The 20,830-nt window shown below is 36.8% G+C and overlaps 1 protein-coding gene across 2 annotated transcripts in view; it reads right to left on the bottom strand.

Moving 5' to 3' along the window:
• The window catches only part of LOC105041856 (putative leucine-rich repeat receptor-like serine/threonine-protein kinase At2g19230), a 29,607-nt gene that overhangs the window by 7,072 nt on the left and 1,705 nt on the right, over positions 1–20,830 (bottom strand). For both annotated transcript variants that reach the window (XM_073252854.1, XM_019850700.3), the window contains exons 2-5: positions 20,088–20,649; positions 12,572–13,053; positions 12,275–12,413; positions 12,113–12,184 (exon numbers count right to left, since the gene is read on the bottom strand). In XM_073252854.1, coding sequence (XP_073108955.1) covers positions 12,113–12,184; positions 12,275–12,413; positions 12,572–13,053; positions 20,088–20,649 — 1,255 coding nt within the window. The remainder of the gene's footprint in view (positions 1–12,112; positions 12,185–12,274; positions 12,414–12,571; positions 13,054–20,087; positions 20,650–20,830) is intronic.

Below are 20,830 nucleotides of genomic sequence, written 5' to 3'. Positions count from 1 at the left end.
CAAGCTGAGACATGCTGAGATCATCTGCAAAGAAAAGGAAGTTCAGCAGCAAGGTGAGGCACAAGCTGCAGTCCAATAAGAGGTAGACCAGTTGTTTGTTGCTTTTTGTTTCTCTTCTAATACTCCAAGTGACAGTTGGCTTGTTGATAGTGGTTGCACAAACCACATGACAAGTGATGTAAATTTATTTAGGGACCTTGACAAGTCAATGCAGTCAAGGGTGAGGATTGGGAATGGAGAGTATTTAGTAGTGAAAGGTAAAGGGACTGTAGCTATAGAGAGTTGTGCTGGAACTAAGCTAATTTCTGATGTGATGTATGTGCCTGAGATTGATCAGAATCTGTTAAGTGTTGGTCAGCTGCTTGAGAAGGGATTTAAGTTGGTATTTGAAGAAAAGAAGTGCTTAATATTTGATTCCAGTAGTCAAAAACTGTTCAATATAAAGATGCAGCATAAGAGTTTTTCTCTGAATCCACTCGAGCAGGAGCAAGTGGCATACAAGTGTCAAGTCAGTGTTGCTGAGACATGGCACAAGAGGCTGGGTCATTTCCATCACAAAGCTCTGCTATATATGCAGAGGAATGACATGGCATGTGGTCTACCAGTTTTGGAGGAGCAGTTCCCAAGCTGCAAGGTATGTTTGTTGGGCAAGCAAACCAGGTTTCCATTCAAACAATCTACCTGGAGAGCCACTCAGAAGCTGCAACTAATTCATACTATGTGTGTGATCCACAAGCAACCCCGTCACTGAATGGCAGCAGGCATTTCATCATTTTTATTGATGATCTTACAAGAATGTGCTAGATTTACTTCATGAAGCAGAAATCAGAGGTTGCAGAGGTTTTTCTGAAGTTCAAGAAGTGGGTGGAGAATCAGAGTGGCCATGAGATAAAGATCATTAGATCAGACAATGGGACAGAGCACACTTCAGAAAGATTCAACTCTTTCTGTGAGGAGGCTAGCATTGAGCATCAGTTGACAGCTCCTTATTCTCCACAGCAAAATGAAATTAGTGAGAGGAAGAATAGAACCATTATGAAGATGTCATGCTCCGAACCCAACACCCAAGTCGGATACGTGATAGCCGCACACTCCTTAGAGCAAGTCCTAAAGAATATGCAAGGCCAAAATAAATCATTACAACCTTAACATCCATAACAATTAATTTCAATAATAATTCATAAAATCTTGTATAGGTACAAATTAAATTTTTTCAATCCTCTGATCAGGTACTATGACACTCTATCTATCCATCTGCTCACCCATAAATCTAAGCCATAGCCAATCATGAATATCCTGTAACTCTGAGAAAAAAAAAGAAAGATGAAGAGGTGTGAGCTTTACAGCCCAGTAAGAATTTCCATATCACACTGATACGTAATATAGTCTGAAAATAAGGATAAGCAATAAAATATAAAATCTCATGTTCAATGTCCAGAATAATGCAAACATCCATAAATTTTCTGTCTTGTTAAAATAGATGCATCATCATATGTTAACAGGTGAAACACTTTTATTCAACAATTATTTCATATCTTATCTTTCATTTCTCCTTTCATAATCACATGATTCTTAACAGTTTCTTTCCGGTTCTGGACTATCCAAGTCTACACCTCAGTCATCATCCGGATCGAATCCACTTAAAAAGTCTTTCAAGACTGTCCCAGGATGAGCTTCTGGCCGGCTGTCCCACGTACCAAAGCCCGTGAGAGGCTGTCCCAGGCATAAGCTCCTGGCGGGCTGTCCCAGGCATGAGCTCCTGACCGGCTGATCCACCTGTAAGCCAGTGGGGGCTGTCCCAGACATAAGCTCCTGGCGGGCTGTTCCATATGACAAGGCTAGTCCATACCATATATCTCTTTCTTTTCATTTAATCATTTTGTGTTGATTTCATCAAATCAATTCCAACTTGCATTATGATCAATTCAGATATATCATATCCATATAATCATGCCATCAATCTCTGATACATATATATATATTGACATAACATACTCATGCTCAAAATCAAATAACAGTATCCAGGAATAATAAATTCATCGATCTCAAATCCAATGATGCAAAACCAACGATGCAAGACCAACAGTAAAATAGCATATATATAATAGTGATCATGTACAGGGATTCTTACCTTTACCGGTGACTGATCCAAGCACAGAAATCAAAGTTCTTCTTTTAATTTATGAATTTCTTTAACAAAATATTCCACTTGATATCATATGCAGACAATCATCTCTTCATGATCCTGATCAAATATAAAAATCATATATGGAGAAAATTACTGATAATCGATCCTAATAACATAAATCGAGGACCTATCTTAGGATTAATCAAAATTAGGACTTGTCTATGTATCAGGATCCTTCACTGATCTATAAAACTTCTAGAGAGAGAAAATCCATGAAGAGAGAGAAAATTCTAGAGAGAGAAAGTAGAGAGAAAAAGTGGAGAGAGAATCTTCTTATCCTTCAGATGAAGCAATCATGATCGAGATCATCAGAGGTCCTATCAGGGTGACTCAATATGAATCAAGTATTACAAATTTCGAATAGGATCGGACTGGGATCAGATCTACCGCACGAATTTCGGAGCAATCTCAGATCATCTTATTTTCATCTCAAGTTTATTCTAGGGTCCGTGATGAAATCAGAGAGAGAGAAAAACTCTAGAGAGATAAAATCCACAAAAAAAGAGAAAGATCTAGAGAGAGAAAATAGAGAGAGAATCTAGAGAGAGAAAATTTTAGAGAGAGAAATTAGTAGAGAGAGAAATTGGTAGAGGGAGAAAATAGAGAAAGAAACTCACTAGGATAATCTGGATTGAACCTTTCTCGATGTCCTCTTGTCCAATAGACTGTTCCCCTTTATATATATTAAATCAATATTGTAAAATAAATCAAATTGATTTTCTAAAATCTTCTATTGGAGTTTATCGGAATTCTCACTCTTATCCCCAATATATATATATTCTTTCCTTCCCAAACTTTCCTAAACCATCTAAAAAAATAAATTGATTAATTAATTATTTAATTTATTAATTATTTAATTTACTAATTGTTTGATTTTTTTTTCAATTATTTGAGAAGAGAGAAGAAACCACTTCTTCTCTTCTCCTCGTCCAAAACAGGGGACCCGATCCCCCTCATACCCTCTCGCCCCACACGCGACCAAGGTAGGCTGACTCGCACCTCCCCTGGCAGCTCCCGGCAGTGGTGAACACACTACCCTGGCGACAGCCCCAACGACAGCCATTGCCGATGGCATGCAGGGGAAACAAAAACAGAACAGGGATGACCCTGTTCTTCTTAAATTCGGCGGCTTGCCGTCACTCTCCGGTGAAGAAAAGACAACCAAAAAGAAGAAAGAGGAGGGAAAGAGCTTACCTTGCTCCGGCAGCCGAGAAGAACTCCGGCGATCCTTTCTTCCTGTTCAAAGAACTCGCAGAAAAATCTTGGAAAAATCCCTCTAAACTCTTAATAATCTCTCAAAATTCCATGATAAAGACCTAAAGGGAGGGGAAGGGGGTTTTATAGAGGAGTTTTCTTAACCCGTGCTGGACTCTATCACTCCGATTTCATCAGAGCCGGAAGGGAAGAAGACTCTAGTTAGGAGTCTTCCTCCTTCCTTTCGTAGGTCCTTTAGGCCCACCAAAATTTTTACCAAGCCCAAAAGCCCTATGGGCTGGGCCATTACATTCTCCTCCCCTTAAAATAATTTCATCCTCAAAATTAACTTTGCTTGATCAATAACTTTAAAAGAATATCGATTATATCATTTTTAAGCTTTTAATAGTCTATCTTATATACTTCTTATTTCACAAAATTTTGATATAACAAAATTACATGAGATCTTAAATTTATTCTCCTCATGTTGGTTTCTCAATTTTCTTTTTTTTTTTCAAAACAAACAATAACATTTTGATCAGGTATTAAAATACCTAATTCTTTATCCATTATATTGGTTGATTAGCTCATTACCTTTAATAGAAACCAAAGATAGCCTAAACATCAAACACTCCTCATAATTACAGGCTTCTTTCTTCTTTTGACCTTCTAATAAATTTTATATGTAGACTCTAATCTTAAGAAAACCTCAATCTTTTATATCAGTCCAAGTAACAATATTAATTTTTTTTAAAAAAAATGAGATCTATGTCAGGACATTCTAAGTTTGAACTAATATCAGAACTATCAAGCTGTTAATAAACTTGAGATATCTAAAACTTTTTGGTATTATCTACAATGAAACAACCTACTGACAAAAATTATCCGACTATAATCAGATTAAAATCATTCTTTATTTACAACTAATGTATTCCATAATATCTTCGGAATCAAAGAATTAATATTTCTAATCAATTTAAACCACCATGCTTTTGCTGCGTACTCTGATTTTAATTCATCAAATTATATAAGTCTATTAAAGATAAAAATATCCTTATATGTTAGATCAATCCAGGATAGATCCAACCTTCAAATTTTATATAAGACTTAGGCAAAATTTAAGTTTCTTTATCTTTACTACCTTTGGATATAGCATATAAAAATTAAATCTTGATCCACTTCCTATATTTGAAATCATTGCATAAGTTTCATCACTCTTCAAGAATCCAACATGTCTAGAATTAATTGGAGTTAATCTTAGATTTATCTTACAATCATTTAGATAATTTCTAAATCAATCTTTTTTTTTTTTAAAAAAAAAATTAATTCTAACTTGACAAACTAGAAGAACTCAAGCCAACATCCTTGTAAGTAGAATCAACTTGATAATTTCTTATAGAGCTCTCTTCATCACAACCCTTAATATTAATCGATAAATCCATACAAAATCTTGTTCCTTGTATAAGTCATTCAAAATTTAACACTAACAAGATGTCTTAGTTTAATTTAAAAATAATCCAAACTTTGACTTGAATAATTAATACACTTCACCATCTTCAACAATCACAAGAAAAAAAATCTAATCCAAAGATAATAATATGAATTATTAAAGATTTCATCATAACCTGTATATCATACTCTGATAAAATAAATTTTCTTCTTTAATTTAACAATATCAAAATACTTTTGATCCACTTAGAAAAGTAAGCTTTTGATTTGAAATTCAATGCAATTTGAAGGATCAAGGAATCATATTCAGAATATGATATTTTGAATAACCAAAGATTTCACCAAAATGTGTATCTCATATTCTCATAATAAAATTTAAGTATATTTTTCATCTAAGATTGAGTCTCATATATGACTTTTTATAGGTTCAGTGTTCAAAAATATTTCTCTCTCATATGATGTAATTTCTTCTTAGACCATACCCTAATTAACTTTCTTTTGATAAGTTCAAAATTCATAATGCTCAGTCAATTATCATCGAAATTAGAAAAAGTATCATGATCTTCAATCATATAAGTTTTATATTCCAAAATCATCTAGTATACTCAACATAATTTATCAATACCTCCCACTTCATTCCAAGATCAACTCTTTTCATACTTAAATCAACCTTACTAATTGAAATCTAAAATATAACCTATCAATTCTATTATAGATATCATATGCCACTTATACATAAATTTCATCTTAATATCTATTGATTCGAAATCTAAATATTGAATCTTCTCTTTTATATCTATCACGTTCCTCGTGATCATATCCTAAGTTTAAATATCACTAAAGTCATAATTTCAAATAATTATAATCTTAAGCTTAAATACCACTTAAATCATATTCTCTAATGATCATAACCTAAATTATAATATCATTCTATTACATCTTTAATGATTATAATCTTAAACTCTGATATTATCTGTCATACTCTATCGATTATAATCTCAAGTTTTGATATCATTTATATGACAATCCCTAGTGACCTTAAACTTGGGCTCTAGTACTGTTCTGTCATATCCTAATCACTTGTATCATTGTCTCCAAATGAACGTAACCTAAGCTCTAAGCTCAGATATCACTCTGTTACATCCTATTGATCTTACATAAAATTTTAATATCTCTTCAAAATCTTCGGTGATCTTAAACCTAAGCTTTAATATCATTCTATCAAATCCTAATCACTTATATCATATTTCCTAATGATCATAACCTATGCTCTGATACCATTCTGTCATGCCCCGAACCCAACATCCGAGTCGGATACGTGATGGCTGCACACTCCTTAGAGCAAGCCCTAAAGAATATGCAAGGTCAAAATAAATCATTACAACCTTAACATCCATAACAATTAATTTCAATAATAATTCATAAAATCTTGTATAAGTATAAATTAAATTTTTTCAATCCTCTGATCAGATACTATGACACTCTATCTATCCATCTGCTCACCCATAAATATAAGCCATAGCCAATCATGAATGTCCTGTAACTCTGAGAAAAAAAAAGAAAGATGAAGAGGTGTGAGCTTTACAGCCCAGTAAGAATTTTCATATCACACTGATACAGTAATATAGTCTGAAAATAAGGATAAGCAATAAAATATAAAATCTCATGTTCAATGTCCAGAATAATGCAAACATCCATAAATTTTTTGTCTTGTTAAAATAGATGCATCATCATATGTTAACAGGTGAAACACTTTTATTCAACAATTATTTCATGTCTTATCTTTCATTTCTCCTTTCATAATCACATGATTCTTAACAGTTTCTTTCCGATTCTGGACTATCCAAGTCTACACCTCAGTCATCATCCGGATCGAATCCACTTAAAAAGTCTTTCAAGACTGTCCCAGGATGAGCTCCTGGCCGGCTGTCCCACGTACCAAAGCCCGTGAGAGGCTGTCCCAGGCATAAGCTCTTGACGAACTGTCCCAGGCATGAGCTCCTGGCCGGCTGATCCACCTGTAAGCCAGTGGGGGCTGTCCCAGGCATAAGCTCCTGGCGGGCTGTTCCATATGACAAGGCTAGTCCATACCATATATCTCTTTCTTTTCATTTAATCATTTTGTGTTGATTTCATCAAATCAATTCCGACTTGCATTATGATCAATTCAGATATATCATATCCATATAATCATGCCATCAATCTCTGATACATATATATATATTGACATAACATACTCATGCTCAAAATCAAATAACAGTATCCAGGTATAATAAATTCATCGATCTCAAATCCGATGATGCAAAACCAACGATGCAAGACTAACAGTAAAATAGCATATATATAATAGTGATCATGTACAGGGATTCTTACCTTTACCGGTGACTGATCCAAGCATAGAAACCAATGTTCTTCTTTTAATTTATGAATTTTTTTAACAAAATATTTCACTTGATATCATATGCAGACAATCATCTCTTCATGATCTTGATCAAATATAAAAATCATATATGGAGAAAATTACTGATAATCGATCCTAATAACACAAATCGAGGACCTCTCTTAGGATTAATCAAAATTAGGACTTGTCTATGTATCAGGATCCTTAACTGATCCATAAAACTTCTAGAAAGAGAAAATTCATGAAGAGAGAGAAAATTCTAGAGAGAGAAAGTAGAGAGAGAAAGTGGAGAGAGAATCTTCTTATCCTTCAGATGAGGCAATCATGGTCGAGATCATCAGAGGTCCTATCAGGGTGACTCAATATGAATCAAGTATTACAAATTTCGAATAGGATCGGACTGGGATCAGATCTACCGTACGAATTTCGGAGCAATCTCAGATCATCTTATTTTCATCTCAAGTTTATTCTAAGGTCCGTGATGAAATCAGAGAGAGAGAAAAACTCTAGAGAGATAAAATCCACAAAAAGAGAGAAAGATCTAGAGAGAGAAAATAGAGAGAGAATCTAGAGAGAGAAAATTTTAGAGAGAGAAACTAGTAGAGAGAGAAATCGATAGAGGGAGAAAATAGAGAAAGAAACTCACTAGGATAATCTGGATTGAACCTTTCTCGATGTCCTCTTGTCCAATGGACTGTTCCCCTATATATATATTAAATCAATATTGTAAAATAAATCAAATTGATTTTCTAAAATCTTCTATTGGAGTTTATCGGAATTCTCACTCTTATCCCCAATATATATATATATTCTTTTCCTTCCCAAACTTTCCTAAACCATCTAAAAAAAATAAATTGATTAATTAATTATTTAATTTATTAATTATTTAATTTACTAATTGTTTGATTTTTTTTTTCAATTATTTGAGAAGAGAGAAGAAACCACTTCTTCTCTTCTCCTCGTCCAAAACAGGGGACCCGATCCCCCTCATACCCTCTCCCCCCACACGCGACCAAGGTAGGCTAACTCGTGCCTCCCCTGGCAGCTCCCGACAGTGGTGAACACACTACCCTGGCGACAGCCCCAACGGCAGCCATTGCCGATGGCATGCAGGGGAAACAAAAATAGAACAGGGATGACCCTGTTCTTCTTAAATTCGGCGGCTTGCCGTCACTCTCCGGTGAAGAAAAGACAACCAAAAAGAAGAAAGATGAGGGAAAGAGCTTACCTTGCTCCGGCAGTCGAGAAGAACTCTGGCGATCCTTTCTTCCTATTCAAAGAACTCGTAGAAAAATCTTGGAAAAATCCCTCTAAACTCTTAATAATCTCTCAAAATCCCATGATAAAGACCTAAAGGGAGGGGAAGGGGGTTTTATAGAGGAGTTTTCTTAACCCGTGCCAGACTCTATCACTCCGATTTCATCAGAGCCGGAAGGGAAGAAGACTCTGGTTAGGAGTCTTCCTCCTTCCTTTCGTAGGTCCTTTAGGCTCACCAAAATTTTTACCAAGCCCAAAAGCCCTATGGGCTGGGCCATTACAGGAGATGACCAGGTGTCTGCTGCATGAGAAGAATTTGCCAAAGAACTTCTGGGCAGAAGCAGCAAACACAACCGTCTTTCTACTGACAGGCTGTCAACAAGGGCAGTGGAGAAGAAAACTCCATTTGAAGCATGGTTTGGGGTCAAGCCAATTCTGAAGAATCTGAAGGTGTTTGGCTGTCTGTGTTTCTCTCATGTTCCACAGGTTAAAAGGGACAAGCTAGGAGAGAAGGCTGAACCAGGAATTTTTGTTGGCTACAGTCTGGTGTCAAAGGCCTATAGAATCTATCAACCACAGATAAAAAAGATGATCACAAGCAGGGATGTTCAGTTCTTAGAAGATGAACAATGGGATTGGACAGATGAGTCACAAAGCAAACAGCAGATGGTGCCATTGGAATTAGATGAACTGGTGGATGATCTTCCAGTTAGAGGTACCAGATCATTGGCTGACATATATATATCAGAGGTGCAGTGTGGTTGTTCTGGAACCTGCAGGATTTGAGGAAGCTAAGAGTGATCAGAGATGGATGGATGCAATGAAGGAGTTGGCTATGATAGAGAAGAACCAGACTTGAGAGTTAGTGGAGAAGCCTCGAGATAGAAAGGTTATTGGAGTGAAGTGGGTCTTCAGGATCAAACTTAATCTTGATGGCTCAGTGAACAAGTATAAGGCCAGGTTGGTGGTAAAGGGTTATGCACAGGTTTGGGGAGTAGATTTTTCTGAAACATTTGCACCTGTGGCAAGGTTAGATACAATTAGAATGATCCTTGCTTTGGCAGCCCAAAAGGGGTGGAAAGTGTATCAACTAGATGTAAAATCTGCATTTTTGAATGGAGTATTGCAGGAGGAGATCTATGTTGAGCAGCCAGAGGAATTCATCACATCAGGCCAGGAGGAGAAGGTTTATTTGCTGAAAAAGGCTCTGTATGGCTTGAAGCAAGCCCCCAGAGCATGGTACAGCAAGATGGATGGGTATTTGTTGGGCTTAGGCTTCGAGAAAAGTCTGAGTGAATCCACTCTTTATGTCAAGAAGTCTGCTTTAAACATAGTTGTTGTGTCTCTCTATGTGGATAACATGCTGGTGACAGGGAGTGATAGTGCTCAGATTAATGTATTTAAGCAAGATATGATGAAGATGTTTGAAATGACTGATCTTGGTGAGATGTCTTATTTTCTTGGGATGGAGATTAAGCAAGCTCAGAATGAGATCTTTATATGTCAGAGGAAGTATTTGAATGAGATTTTGAAGAGATTCAACATGGAGAAATGCAAAAGTGTGGGTACTCCAATGGGTCAAAAGAAAAAACTGCAGAAGAATGATGGTACAGAATCTGTAAATAAAGGTGTCTACAAAAATTTAATTGGCTGCCTAATGTAACTCACTGCAACTAGACCAGACATTATGTTTTCTGTAAGTGTCTTGTCTAGATTTCTTAATTGTGCTAGTGAGCTGCATATGGTAACAGCAAAAAGAGTGCTGAGGTATCTCAAAGGTATACTCATATGGAATCAAATTCTGCAAGGTTCAGATGGTTAGGTTGCAGGGGTATTCTGACAGTGATTGGGCTGGATCAGTTGATGACATGAGGAGCACTTCAGGGTATTGTTTCACATTTGGATCAGCATATTTTTCGTGGTGTTCAAAGAAGCAGGAGATCGTGGCTCAATCAACTGCAGAAGCTGAGTTTATTGCAGCAACTGCAACTGTGAATCAAGCTTTATGGTTGAAGAAACTGATGGATGATCTACATTTGGAACAAGAGGATAGCATAGAAGTGTTTGTGGATAATCAAGCTACTCTGGCCATTTCACAGAATCCTGTATTCCATGGAAGGACAAAGCATTTCAAGGTTAAGTATTACTTCTTGAGAGAAGTGCAAAGGTCTGGAGAAGTGAAGTTGGTGTATTGTAGTTCAAAAAATCAAATTATAGATATATTTACTAAGTCTTTCAGTGCTGGTCGATTTGAAGTTCTTAGAGAAAAGTTAGGTGTGTGCAACCCATGATTCAGGAGGAGAGTGTTAGTGAATCGTGAGCTGCAGTCTTTGTTGTCTTTACTGGTCTTTAGTTGAGTCCTAGTTTTCAGGAATAACTGGCTGTTGTGGCTGGTTCTTAGGTTGTTAGTTGTCCTGTTTGTTGCTATTTTCTTGGTCAAGTTAGTTGCAGTTAACGTATTTTTGTGGATTGCAGAATTATAGGTATTCAGTTAAAAAGTATCTTATATTTATTCAGCAGTAAAAAAATTAATGAAATTATTCTTTCCTTTCAAAAAAATAACACCAATGCTAGACCATTTAAGTTCAGACTAGTCTAGGTGCATAAGCCATCCCCAGTGATTGCGATCACAAAGTCCTAAGTAATGAACTTTAAATATTCTTCAATGCAAAACGATTTACTACTTTGCTTACTTGTATGCCACTTGCAAACACTCAGTCCACAGTCTGCCACTCACACACGACCACTTAATAAGTGATGTTTTGGCTTACATGCATGAAGTGAAAATCCTTTATAGTGAAAACATATTGCAGCATATGGATTCACATACATTAAACAGTAAAAAATTTGATCACCTCCAACAGTCTAATCTCAGATAATCCGCCTCCTATGCTGATGCATCAAACTTCAACCGGCAGACAAGTAAGGTCCCCCAAAAAGAATGTCAGGCAAGATTCACATAACTGAAGGTTCCAGCTTAGCTTGCTAGCGAAGTCTTTTGGTGGTGGTACTAAAGACCTACATCTGAATCCTGCCTTTGTAAGGGTTGAGGGGTTTAGGATATGAACTGCTGAAGGTGGGATCTGAATCCTCCTACCATGATGAAGGCAGTAATGACTTTCCACACAGACATACCATACATGAGATTTGCTACAACAAGTTCTCGAAACATCAGCAGAATGGCTGATTGCTGTCTGCTATGAGACAGTTGAACCATTACTGTATAACTTGAGCACTTGTAACGTTGCACTATTTATATGGTTATCAATGTAGGAGTTCCAAATCTGCCATCCCTCTATTCTTAAAAGGGTTCGTACTATGGTCCTGGGCAGTACATGTGATGCAATGATTGACTTGAGAAAAAAAGCAGGAAGATTGCTGGTGCCTAATAAGATTTCTATGCGGAACTCTCCAAATATGTTTCTCATATTACTTGGCTTCAGATAATACCGTACCTTCTTCATGTTAAATTGAAATCATGTTATGTTACAATTTTTTTCTGCCTGCTGGGGGGCCTTGGACTGGAAAGAAAGCAAATCGCCTCTTGTCTTCCGACCCCTCACAAATATTACTTGCTACAATAAAAGAGAAAGCCATGTGTCTTTGAAGTTGATAGCACTTACAGAGTCTCGATTGCTTTAAGCTTGGAAAAAGAAGAGGAGATGGCACCACTCAATCGACTGGAAGAGAGGTTTCTGCAGAACACTTAATTTTGTTAGGTAATCTCTTTTAAGAAATTTCCTGGAAAATATGATCTATTGGATCATTTTCTTTCATAATCTCACAGTGTTTTGATCCTTGGCGGAACAGAGACAATATAGCTACAGTTCAAGCCTTCCCACGCGTAAGCTCTTGGAACACATGGATCGCCCGCCCAATTTTTCTGAACTGGATATTCCATCTGGATTGCCATAATGGCATCAACTGATGCTCCAAAAAGTACGAAACAAATGCACGGATCAGCATACCCAAAAACATGGCTTAATGGCATCAACTGATGCTCACACACACACACAGATACATACATACAAGCAAGGTTTCTGCAAACAATAAAGAAGATTTTGTTCGAGATACGATATTACCGTCTCTGCTGTCCGTTGATAGCTCTGGGAGGTGCATGGCCTTATAGATCTCCAGCCCATTGATGATCGGGGGAAGGGTGGAATTCTTCGTCGCTTTTAAAGAGATGTTGTACTCGTATTCAGTATAGGGTACGGTGGTGTACACGGAATCTGATATCTGGTAGATCGGGAGGTACGTGTCGAAGAACGGGTCTCCATTCAGGTAGATATCAAATGTTCTCGAGTCGTTCGGCCCGAGGGACTGGATTTCGGCGAACTGCATGATGATATGGCATTCCGGAAGGATATCCTCGCGTTTCGGATCCCAACCGAGGCGTAGCACCAAACCGTTTACCGGTGTGAGAGCGGTCTGGAGGACGGCCGAAGGCGCCTCGAAGAGATCGTCCGGATGGCTGTGCACCGTTAAGTTTGTTGATATCTCTTTCAGAGCGGACGAGTAATCGAAGGGCTTCCAAATGCGATCGTGTCCGTCGTCTGGGTACCTATCAAAATGGAGAATAGCAATTCCATTTGGAAATAGAGAGAAATTCGCTTTATCACCGAGAAGTATACATATCCGTAATGCATGATTTTTATTATTTATATCAATAATTTAAAATTTTATTTTCCTTTATTTTTAAAAAATGAATTATCTAAGAGAATAGCAGCCTTGAGAGAGACCAAAATACTCAGGACAATGGTGATCGAAAAGTTCGGATTTTGTAAAAGGTAAGTTAAGCGACAATGAAAATGGTTCGGGTGCACTACCATCTCTCTCTATAATGATACCTATTATCGTTCTAACAATGTGGAGGGTATTAATAATCTTACATCGGATGTGAGTTAAAGAGACTTACATTTATAAAAGGAGGATCATCCTTTCCACGTAAGGTACTTTTTGAAGGGCAAAACTGTGAGGTCCATTAGCTACAGCTAGGGCTGAGCACGGGTCGGATTGGATCGGATTGAGAAAAAAATTTGATCCGACCGAATCCAATAGAATTGAAAAAAATCCAACCCGCTGCCGACTGTTTATTATATATAAACCGTTTGAAATCGAAATTAATGGTTTGTAGCGGGTACAGGTAAGTTGTGTCGGTTTGGACTTTAATGTTGATCTAATATTGATTTTAGACATAACAAACCAATACACCATTCAATTCATATAGAAATTAGGATATAATAATTTCATAGCATCCATAAGTTAGTATATAACATGTCATAATTATCAATTTTTAATTCTCCAAATAGCCTAAGTATTGAAAATACTATATCGGTCGGGTTCAGTTTCATATAGATTAAAAATGTAGAAACCGAATCCGACTGCAATTAACCGAACTTTTTATGAATCACAATGTGATTCAAGTTCGGTTTCATATGGGTTCGATTTTATATGAGTCGGATTGGATGAATTTCTTCGAATTTCGGTTATTTGCCCAGTTCTAGCCACAGCGAATAATACCTCACATATTGAGCCGAGTCTTTGTCCACAACAATACCCATAGGTAATAAGGGACAACGTTCGAACCAACCACCTGAGGATAAGCTCCTCCAAGAGGTGATTTCTCATGTCGACTTTTTGGAGCCTCTTCAACTCTAAAGATATGTTTGGTTCATGATTGGAATAAAAATCGAAATTAGCTAGAATGGGAATTAGAATAGCTTAAATTTTGCCACATTTGTTCTATATGACTGGAATCTGAATCTCAAAGTTAATTTTTTTGAAAATCATTTAAGAAGTATTTTTTAAAAATCAATTAAGAAGAAGAGTATGAAGAGTATTTTTGAAAAATAAATTATTAAGTAAACCTAACATAACGGAATTTAAATACTAGGAGGAGAGCCGAGATTAGATTTTGGAGGATTTAAATATTTCCATTCCTCCCTAGAATGGAAATGGAAATGGGACTTTCCTCATGTAAATGTTTAGGATGGGAGTCATTCATTTCTATTCATATTTCAGAGCTCAATACATACCAAACCAAATATATCCTAAGTTTCATCGGTCGAGTGCTCTTCCATCTACTCTCTGCTGCTAAGCTCTTCTAGACCAAAACTATATATGTATAATTAGAGGATAGCATACCTAGGAATCCAAATACACCCTAAGGTCCTAGTAATGGAGTAAATATGCACATTTAACCCTGATCCACGGTTTGGTATGCCCTTAATCATGTCCGAGCATTTCAGAGAGCTTAGGATGGGAAAACAAGATATCTCAGTGCTTGATTAACAAGGTCACAGTTAACAACAATCCAGTTAAAATAAATGGGTTCTGTTTAATTATCCCAAGATGGACTTAGCATTGGGGACATGAACAACTTTCGACTGTTATAATAGTAATGGCCTACAGAGCTCTTGCAACAGAGTGAGGAAGCATTTTGGGAGGACAAGCAATAGGCCTAGTGCAGGCAGAAGCTTTGGAAATGCTAATACTATTAACATGTAGGTTGTTACGTACTTTTAGGATTGGTTTCTTAAATTTATTTATTTATTTTGATAGAACAGATCATTCATACAATTTTTATGTGCCAGAAGAGTTAGAAAACAAAATATCCTTAAGTGGCCTTCGGGCTTTTCTAATATTCATCTCAAGCATTATCCTAGAGTGCTCCACAACAAAGACAGCCACTCAATCTCTTATCGTGTTCACCACCCAGCATTGGTTTCTTAGACCTTGTTTAGGTGCCGGAAAATCTCAATGGTTCAATAAAATTTTTCATTGACACGTATATCATAGAAACATACATCAAAAGCAGCTCCCTAAGAATCATCCAAATCTTGCATGGGATTGCCTAGTTTCTATAGTCTATTGGTGCTCGTGGAAAGAATGGAACAAGCGTGTTTTCCATTCTGAAGCCAACTCCCTGTTCATAATTCTACAACTGTAATAACCCAGATTTAAAAAAAAAAAAAAAAATAGAATCGGAAGAAGACTCCCGATGGGAGTCTTCTTCTCCGGTGAATCTCGGATGGAAGGGGAGTCCTAGGATCACCCGAGCCCTAGGGACCCCTATAAATAAGCCTCTCCCTCTCTCAAGACCCTCCACCGGTGATCTTCGAGCCCGATTCCTCTCCTTTTCTCCATAAAAGCCGCGGCAGCCTCTTCTCGTGTTCGCCGAAAATTGAAGGTCGAAGAGGCCACCGGAGTTCAGGTAAGGGTTCAATCTTTCTTCCTCTCCCTCTTCTCTTTCTTCCCATGGTTTTAGACTCCTCGCCGGCCGTCAGGATCACCGAAAAATCCATGAACAAGAAATCTCCTGTTTTCTAAATTTTTTTTTGATTTTGCCGCCGTTCTCCTCTTCGCTGCCGGCCGAACCCCATCGCCGTCATTGCCGGATCTCCGGCCAAACCACCGAAGCTCAAGCCACCGAGGGGGGGGACCTCACGGTCTTCCCCTGTTTCAGCCAAGGGAGGCCGTGGGAAGAAAAGAAAAGAAGAAGAAGAAGAAAAGAAAAGAAAAAGGAAAAAGAAAAAGAAAAGAAAAAGAAAAAAGAAAAAGAAAAGAAAAAAAAAAGAAAAAGAGAAATAAAAAAATAAAAATAAAATAAAATAAAAAGAAGAAGAAGAGAGAAAAAATTTTCTCTCTCTCCTCTCTCTACCTTCTCTCTATATTTTCTCTCTCTAGATTTTCTCTCTATTTTCTCTCTCTAGATCTTTCTCTCTTTTTGTAGATTTTATCTCTCTAGAATCTTTCTACTCTCTCTCTCTGACTGCATCACAGACCCTAGGATATATTTGAAATAAAAATATGATGAATTGAGATTGCTCCGAAATTCGTGCAGTAAATCTAATCCTAGTCCGATCCTATTCGCAATTTGTAACACTTGATTCATATTGAGTCATCCTGATAGGACCTCTGATGGTCTCGACCATGATTGCCTCATCGAAAGGATACGAAGATTCTCTCTCCACTTTCTCTCTCTACTTTCTCTCTCTAAAATTTTCTCTCTCTTCATGGATTTTCTCTCTCTAGAAGTCTTATGGATCAGTGGAGGATCTAGATACTTAGATAAATCTTAATTTTGATTAATCCTAAGAGAGGTCCTCGATCTGTGTTATTAGGATCGATTATCGGTAATTTTCTCCATATATGATCTTTATATTTGATCAGGGTTATGAAGAGATGATTGTTTGCAAATGATATCGAGTGGAATATTTTGTTAAAGAATTCATAAATCAAAGAAGAACATTGATTTTTGTGCTTGGATCAGTCACCGGTAAAGGTAAGAATCATTATACATGATCATCATCACATGTATATATTATTTTACTGTTAGTTTTGCATCGTTGGATTTGAAATCAATGAATTTATCATATGTAAAATGTTGATATTTACTTGTGTGGTTGCGAGCATGAATATGTTTTCATCAAAGCATATGATGGCATGATTATATAGTTATGACATGTTTATTTTGAGTACACTACAAAATTTGAATTGATTAATGAAGTCAAATATTATAATTTCATGAAAAATAAAGAGAAAGAGAAATATGGTTTGGACTGGCCTTGTCATGTGGAATAGCTTGCCAGGAGCTTATGCCTGGGACAGCCCCCACAGGCTTATATATGGAAGAATAATATGATCCAAGAAAGATCATGAAGAATTTGATCCGAGAAAGATCATGAATGATTTGATCCGAGAAAGATCATGGCCACTTTGATTCGAGAAAGATCATGAATATTTCGATCCGAGGAAGATCACAGAAATCGATCCGAATAAAAGATCGTCGCATGATCCTGGTAGTCCAAAGCCAAAGCTAAAGCCAAAAAGAAAAGGATTAAAGACGATGTGATAATAGAAGAAAATAGAAAAATAAGACATGAAACAATCGTTGAATAAAATTATTTCTCTTATTAACATACGATGATGCATCTCTTTTGATAAAACAGATAATCTATAAATGTTTACAGTATTTTGGACAGTGACCATTGACTTTTATGTGTTATTGCTTATTTTTATTTTCAGATTATATTATTATATTATTATATTCTGTCACGCCCCGAACCCAACATCCGGGTCGGATTTTATGTTATTTTACCGTTGGTTTTATCTCCTTGATTTTGCATCGTTGGATTTGAGATCGATGAATTTGTTATATCTGAGACATTGTTATTTATTTATGTGATTTTGAGCATGAGTATGCTATATCAATACATATGTATCAGCGATTGATGGTATGATTATGTGCATGACATATTTATTTCACTGCAAAAGATGAATTGATTAATGAAGTTAAATATCATAATTTCATGAAAATGAGAAGAAAGAGAATTATGGTTTGGACTGATCTTGTCATGTGGAATAGCCTGCCAGGAGCTTATGCCTGGGACAGCCCCCACAGGCTTATGTGTGGAAGAATAATATGATCCGAGAAAGATCATGAAGAATCTGATCCGAGAAAGATCATGAATGATTTGATCCGAGAAAGATCATGGCCACTTTAATCCGAGAAAGATCATGAATATTTCGATCCGAGGAAGATCACAGAAATCGATCCGAATATAAAAATCGTCGCATGATCCTGGTAGTCCAAAGCCAAAGCCAAAGCCAAGGCCAAAGCTAAAGCTAAAGCCAAAAAGAAAAAGATTAAAGACGATGTGATAATAAAAGAAAATAGAAAAATAAGACATGAAACAATCGTTGAATAAAATTATTTCTTTTATTAATATATGATGATGCATCTCTTTTGATAAAACAGATAATCTATAAATGTTTGCAGTATTTTGGACAGTGAACATCGACTTTTATGTGTTATTACTTATTTTTATTTTCAGATTATATTATTATATTGGTGTAATATGGAAATTCTTATTGGGCTGTAAAGCTCACACCCCTTTATCTTTCTTTTCTTCTCAGAGATACAGGACGTTCATGATTGGCTATGGCTTAGATTTATGGGTGAGCAGATGGATTGATAGAGTATCATAGTACCTGATCAGAGAATTGAAGACATTTAAATTATAATTATGCAAGGTTTTATGAATTATTATTGAAATTAAATATTATGGTTGATAAGGTTGTAATGATTTAATTTGGCCTTGTATATTCTTTAGGGCTTGCTCTAAAGAGTGTGCGGCCATCACGTATCCGACCCGAGTGTTGGGTTCGGGGCGTGACAACAACAATACTTCTTCCTTCTCAAGAGTTGGATCTTGAGCCACACAGGTGACCTCTAATTGCCTATAAATGGTAGAAACCAGCTCCTCTGCAATACGGGCGATGCACCACAGCATGCGGTGCATTGTGCTGGCCGTCCATCATATGATGGATGATGGATGGCCAGCAAACAACGCACACTGCATCTATGCACAACTCGGGTTTTTGTGCGCATTGTTTGTTAGCCGTCCATTCTACGGTAGATGACAACATGATGTACCACACACTGCATTGCATCACAAGGTATCCACACCCTAAATGGTAGAACTCTTCAAGGTGGGTGTCCAATGGGAGAACAAACCTAAACAAAAGGATTGGGCTAAAGTTTATCGAAGGGGGACGCTAAGGTCCCCGTTGACATGGATGCTGTATCCAAAGGATAGGTTATCTTTCACACGAAAGAAGGATTCATCTTCCTTCATTTGAATCCATCATTGGATCATGCAATTTCTACTTTGAGATCTGTGCAAGTGGATGAATGGAATTTGAAGTGCTTTGAGATCTACATAGATGTGATCCAATGATGGATGTTGTGAAAGAAGATCAATCATTCTTTCACATGAAAGATACAATACAAATCCACTTTCTAAAACCAACAAATGCCTCCTTGAGGTCTGGAACGAACGTCTTGTTGCCCATGGTTATGTCAAACCCCACCATCTATAACATACAATGGAAACTACTTCTACATAAATTTTAATAAATAAATTCTTGGTGGTCAAACCTACCTCTATATTAAAAAAAAAAAAAAAAAAAAAAAAAAGCCAAAAATGCGCACACCACACATCAAAAGTGGATAACTTAAAGAGACCTGGATGGTTGTATCTCTCGCGCAAAAGAATGATTGATCTTGTTTTCACTACATCAATCATTATATTATATTTTGCATAGCTTTTAAAGCCCTCCACCCTTTTCTTTCCATCTGTCAGCATATATCATGCGGTGGACGTCGTGCTGTAAAAGCTATGCAAAGCACGATCAAATGGCTCGTTCCATGAAACAAGACCAATCATTTTTTCATGCAAAAGAGACAATCTGCGCCTTAATTAGTTGTTAACACAACAAATGCGCATATTTCTTAGGGATAGCCAGTTCTTTTTTCCATGATGATTTATTAATTTTATCTTAAAATATAGGGATTAGTTTTGTCAGCAGCTGTCAAACTTTTCTAATCTCCCAGTTTACAACGGTTTCTAAAAAGAGTAAGTATTTGGTAGGAACACCTTATTGCTCTAATAAAATCTTCAAGTATCCAAACAGGGCCTAATTTTGGCTACCACCGAGGTAATACCACAGTGCAGACGTGTTTTGTGTACTCTTCCTGAGGAGCATATTGTTCTTATCTTTGCTGCCAAAAAGAAAAAATGCATGACGTACCTTATTAGCCCATCAGTTGGTCCCATGTTAAACCTCTTGAGAAGAACAAGAGAAATAGAGGCATTCGCGGCTGGATATATGCTAGTCTTCAGTGGCCTCAACTCCAGCGAGGATATAAAAGGAGTTCCAGATTGCTTATTTATCAGACAAACCGATATGTAGTCGGCCAAAGCAACAGTAATAGCCTCAGTTGGAGTAACAGTAGATGCATCAACTATCTTCATTGATTTCCAGAGATTGACGCCGATATGGAGATCAAACTGTATTGGTTTGTCTTCACGTGCACTATTTTGGCCATCATAATTTCCATACATGAAGGTTGCTCTTAGAAGATACTTCTGACCTTGCACGAGAGACTTTAGTGCGTAGCAATTCCGTTCTCCAGTTGGAAAGCTTCTAAGGCTCCTTTGATGTTCTGGAAGTGAGCTTGACAAGTAATCTCTGGAAATGTTGTAGTTTGTCCCAGCCTCTATAAATTGGGCATCTGAGGTGTACGGTATTTTTGTAAGCTCGTCGACGTAGCTATGTCCATCGGCGAGACCACAATCAATGCTTATAAAATCTGCAATTAAGAAATTGAAATTTTTTATTAGATATAATTAAATTTAAATTACCCAAGAAATCGCAACAAGGTTATCAAATTCTGCATCACATATTTCTTTTCTCAATCAATTAATTGAACTTCTGGTGAATCTATGCTATATGAAGAGAGAGCGTTAATTGAATGTCAAAATCTGCAGCCC

This window comes from Elaeis guineensis, chromosome 2 (assembly GCF_000442705.2).
Source record: "Elaeis guineensis isolate ETL-2024a chromosome 2, EG11, whole genome shotgun sequence".
Classification (NCBI taxonomy): Eukaryota; Viridiplantae; Streptophyta; class Magnoliopsida; order Arecales; family Arecaceae; genus Elaeis; species Elaeis guineensis.
This window is presented reverse-complemented; position numbering and strand designations above follow the sequence as displayed.